The 5,171-nt window shown below is 40.4% G+C and overlaps 1 protein-coding gene across 10 annotated transcripts in view; it reads right to left on the reverse strand.

The window, feature by feature from the left end:
• The window catches only part of Mpdz (multiple PDZ domain crumbs cell polarity complex component), a 152,510-nt gene that overhangs the window by 17,576 nt on the left and 129,763 nt on the right, over positions 1 to 5,171 (reverse strand). For all 10 annotated transcript variants that reach the window (XM_013348246.2, XM_026782211.1, XM_026782209.1 and 7 more), the window contains 2 exons: positions 1,360 to 1,452; positions 1,194 to 1,268 (listed from right to left, as the gene is read on the reverse strand). In XM_013348246.2, the coding sequence (XP_013203700.1) occupies positions 1,194 to 1,268; positions 1,360 to 1,452 (168 nt within the window). The remainder of the gene's footprint in view (positions 1 to 1,193; positions 1,269 to 1,359; positions 1,453 to 5,171) is intronic.

A 5,171-nucleotide genomic window follows, 5' to 3' on the forward strand; every position in this document is an offset into this window, starting at 1 on the left:
GTGTGTGTGTGTGTGTGTGTGTGTGTGTGTGTGCATGTGTGTATGCACACGTGTGTGAAGGTGCCTATGGAGTCCAGAAGAGGGTGTTAGATCCCTTGGAGTGGAGTTCAGAGAAGCTGGGAGCTGCCTGCCATGGGTCCTGAACAAAACTTAGTTCTGCTGAGAGCATTCTTCACCACTGAACCCAGACTCTAGTACCACAGATTCAGATTCTTGGATAAAGCATTGGCCGAGCTAACTCCACAGACCTAGTGTTGCTGGGCTCTAACTCAGCTGTTATCCAGAAAAAAAGAGACAAATGATTTCCCTGTGGTTCCTGGAGAAACCAAGAACAGAATAGCTCCTCTAGTTCTTCAACTGTCCAACAAGAATGTGGCTATTGCCGATTTCTACTCTCCTAGAATAGGTTTGTCGAGATTCTTTTTCTTTTCATATAATGGGGGACTGTATACAGCTTGTTACATTTCTAATCAAGTTTCTCCACTCCCTAGATCCCTACAATGCTGGATGACACAGCAATTCACCTGCTCTCTGATTCTGCAAGGGATCTGAGGCAGCACCCACAAACACACTGATGAGTACATGGTAAAAGCAGGGCAGAAAACTAAGCAACAGTAAAGCCAATGCAAATGCAAAGCAAAATCAGATATATAGGTTAAAGACCCAAGCTTTAGTTACTTTAAGTTTCTTGATGGTCAATATAGAAATGGATTACATTCTAGAAGGGGTGGTGGAGGCTTATCCCATCCAAGGAAAACAAGGCTTTTCCCCTGGCACTTACATACAAATAGTATCACTCAGACTCCAGATACAAAGATCTGTTCAACACCAACAAATATCAGGCATGTAATGGCTGCATCTTCAAATCTATTTAATAACAATATACTTGACTAAGGGAAAACATTCATAGGGAAAAAAATGCCCTCATTCTCAATCCAAAGTGAGGCACTGTTTAATAGTTACAGATTTATCAAAAGAAAATAGGCAACATTTATCAAACATAACTGTAAATATTAAATAATTTATCAGGTAGAATCCTAACTTCATCTTGATTAGAAAATAGATATAAAAATTGGGACACCCTCTTTTTGGAAATCCATTTGACATATAACCAGCCTTATAATTTCTATGCCCTGACCTGAGCCAGGCCAAAGAATGGGTTGGCAGTGCCACTGCCTTTATTGCAAAAATACCTTCTCAACAGGATAGCCAACAACAACTTCATCATCTACAGCCAAGATCTGATCTCCAGCTTTCAGCCGTCCATCCTATGGGGAAATGTAGAAGACCTGAGTGAACGTTTCAGAGCAATTCCCCCTTCTGCCCCTTCTCAGCAGCGAGAAAGTCAATGAGTGTCACCTTGGCTGCTCCCCCGTGCTCAGACAGACTCTTGACGATGACTCCACTGAGCGTGTCTTCCTCGCTGATAGCAATACCCAAACCTCCTTGATCCTAGAGGAGTAAATGAAGGTCAGTCAGGAACATGGACGTGGATTTATTTTACTCAAATGGAAAGATGCGGAGTCCCAATGACTCGGCACACCATCAACCCAAATGTTACAGAAGCAATTCAAAGTGTTTCTAAGGACAGCAGCAATTCCTGCAGGCTGCAGGCTGCAGGCTCTGTTCCTCTTGGAGCAGAACCCTCAGTGGCATTTCTCAGGCAAAGCATCTTCATTTGATGCAGAACAAGCATGCTTGCCTCTGCATAAACCATGACCCAAATCGGCCAAGGCTGCAGAGCCAACACATCACAAGGATTTGTATTTTTCAAAATTAAAAAAAAACAACAACAACAACAAAATTTGTAGTAACAGTGGCTTTACCCTTCTTTCTGACTGCTTTAACAAAATGAAAATAGAGTGTTGAGCTTTTGTTGTAGCCAGAGCTAGTCAGTCAGTTTTTTCATTGTAGTTTTCATACAGAGAAATTTCACACAAAGTCAATGGAGAAAAATGCTAATTTTCACAGTCTCTCAGAAGCACACACTTGCCATCAGAGAGTGGGTTAGTGGCTTTGAATCTACCTTTTACTTAGATTTGTCTTTAATTTTCCTACCTAATGGGGGGAATCTAAGTTTTCTTATCTACAAATTAAATGGTAATAGCACACTTTCCACTTAGTTAGAAATGGATTTGACATCCATGGGCGGGGAGTACTGTTTACCTCATAGCCATCCTCATCTTACTCTAGGTGATAAGCCATTCTCATCAGTATACCTAACTCCTCCAGGGACCAACCTACCAACTACATCCCACTCTTCTCTCACCTTCCTCATCTTTAATCTTTCTTTCCTTCCTGCCCTGCTCCTTTCTTGGGTTTTGGCTGGTGATTTTTAAATAATGCACAGAAATTCTCAATATTCCTCCCTGCCATACAGTGAGACTCGGAGGATGGGCTACACTGACTTGATTCTAATAAAACAAATGACAGAATGTAACTTCATAGCTGGATTACAAAAGACACTAAGGTTTTCTGTTTTCTGGTTCTCTTGGATTAGTGGGTCTGTGGGAGGCTGCTGCCATGGCAAAAGAACACTCAGGTGTGCTACAGGAAGAATGAAGATCTCTCAGCTACATTCATTCAAGGACATCACATTGGAAGTAGAAGCAATTGCCTCCCATAGTCCAACCTTGCAGTAAGTGGATGTGGCCATTCTTGGCAGTTTGTTAGGAACTATGCAGGAGGCTCATCACCACCTATACTCCACATTCCTCATTCAGGAACTAAGATGCAACAAGTGCCTGTTTTATGTGTATTGGGATTTGTGGTAATTAGTTATGTAAAGAAAGGTAAGCAGCTTCAAAGATGTTAACTGAGTTATGCTATTCATGTCTATAATTTATTATAATAGTCAGTCCTTGGCAGGAGTATGCATGTGACCTGGGCTGGTGGTTAGGGTGGATCTTGTGACAATTGGGAAAACAGACACTCTTACCTCACCCATAACATGTAAAAAGAGGTGAACAGGCCTTAACTATGGCTTGCAGCCATTCTAGGGCTATAATAAAGATCAGCCTTGGAATCCATATGATAGGATTGTACAAGATTATGCAGAAAGGCCTGGTCCTTGATGACACTAGAGAGTCTTGGAATCAATCCTGCTTGAAGACTAACCTGATAAAAGAAGTCCAAAAATCTTCTACTAAGCCTGATGGAATTAATTTTCTCCTGTTCATTACTTTCTGCTTTTGGTTTTCGTTGTTGTTTGCAATAGAAACTCTAAAGGAACTGTAAGGCAAACATCTGCATGTATATTACACCCTAACACTACTGAGGACACTATAGAACCAGTACCCATACTGTAGACAAACGGTGGAAACATGGGAAAGTGGAGTGGGATGTGGGTGTGCATTTTCCTGCCTGCTAACTTTTCAGTTCACTGCTGCCACAGTCTAGAGGGCACTTCCTCGGGAGGAGAAGATACAAGAAACACTGTCTTGAGCAAGTTTAAAAAGTTCCAGCATGCAATGTGATTCTGGAGCAATCACGTAGTCACATAGTTAGAAAACTGGCAACAAGAACTGCAAGAGAGACTGAACTGAATGAACTACCGCCATCATCAGAAAGTGGAAGGTTCTTTAAAATTCAAAAGAAAACCGTGTAATTTTATTTGAGGATTTCCACTATGCAAAATTGATTCTGATTTCTGGTAATCATAGAACCTGTGCTTGCTATGATGTACAGTAACTTTCCTGGGGTAAAGAGTAAAAAAATAAATTTTTGGTCAAGATTTTCTAATTAATTAAATTAGCATCACAGAAAGCCATTCTACTTTATTTTGTATTTGTATGCCCCCTTTTAAAAAAGTAGTTTTTAGAAGAAAAAAGAATGTTTCTCCAAACAAATATAATTTGGAACTTTCTGGAGGGTCAAAGGACAAAGGTCTTGAGACAAGTCACCAATATTAGAATGATGTGGGATGTGCACTGTATATGTATTGCTTTTATTGGCTAATGAATAAAGCTGTTTCCGCCAATGGCTTAATGGAGTAAATCCAGATAGAGATATTCAGAGAGAGTAGGCAGAGTGAGAGATATGTAGCTGCTGAAGGAGGCAGATACGATATAGTTGCCCAAGAAGCAAGAGCTAACAAACCACAACCCTCATGGCAAAATACAGGATAATAGAAATGGGTTAATTTAAGATACTGGAGCTAGGTAGAAATATGCTTGAGCCATTGCCCAAGCAGTGTTGTAATTAATATAGTTTCTTTGTGATTATTCAGGTCGGGGCAGCTGGGAAACAAGTACATGAGAAGGCTCTTGTGTCTCCATTGCACTGCATATCAGTCCCATGCCATCGCAGAAACAGGCTCAGCAGGAGGTGCCACTGGCCATTTACACAAAGATCTCTGCAAAGGAAGATCCAAGGGCACATTCTATAGGCCATTCAGAATCTCATAGGTTTAAAAATGATTATGAAAGCAATTCAATTATGGGAAGTTGGATCCTGACGAGTGCTTTATTTATCTGACTTAATCTTCAGAATAAAATCTCCGTGTTAATGTGTAATTTCTCCTTTATTGATAAGGAAAGTGGACCCAAAGGATTTAGTGACTTCAAAGTTCCCAACAGAAACCCTGAAAACTCATCATTTCCTCTTTGTCTACTTTATTTTATTTTTTTTTTTAATTCTTAAATATTCTCCCTATTCCCTTTGGCAATTGATAAGAGAATACATTCCAGTTGCCTGATATTTTACTTTACAATAAAACTCAGTTTAAATGAAGGTTTTGTGAATAAGGTGCTGATGTTTTCAAGGTCTTGGATTTTCAACAGAGCAACAACGTCAGAAAGGGAAGTACATAGACTAGGCATCTGTGAATGAATCAGCAGGAGGATAAAGGGAGGACAAAGCTTATGCTACAGCATGAAGCGATACTGCTCCAGATCTCATCCAACCCAACAATAATTGACAGGGTGGCCCCAAGAAGAAAGAAGAAGATGAGCTGTGTGTCTTGTGGACAAAGAAGGCTTCTGTCTACCTCACTGCTAAGTGCCAGACAAAAGTACTGCCTGATCTGTTTGAAAAGATTGTTAAAAGGTTGTGAGCGAGGGATGAAAGGAAGGCAAACAAGTATGGAATAACTCAGCTAGGCAGGAAGAGAGAACACCAGTGTCAGCAATGATATACCTTTTATTCTTTCCTAACAACTATCATAATGCCTA

This window comes from Microtus ochrogaster, chromosome 10, assembly GCF_000317375.1.
Source record: "Microtus ochrogaster isolate Prairie Vole_2 chromosome 10, MicOch1.0, whole genome shotgun sequence".
NCBI classification, from domain to species: domain Eukaryota; kingdom Metazoa; phylum Chordata; class Mammalia; order Rodentia; family Cricetidae; genus Microtus; species Microtus ochrogaster.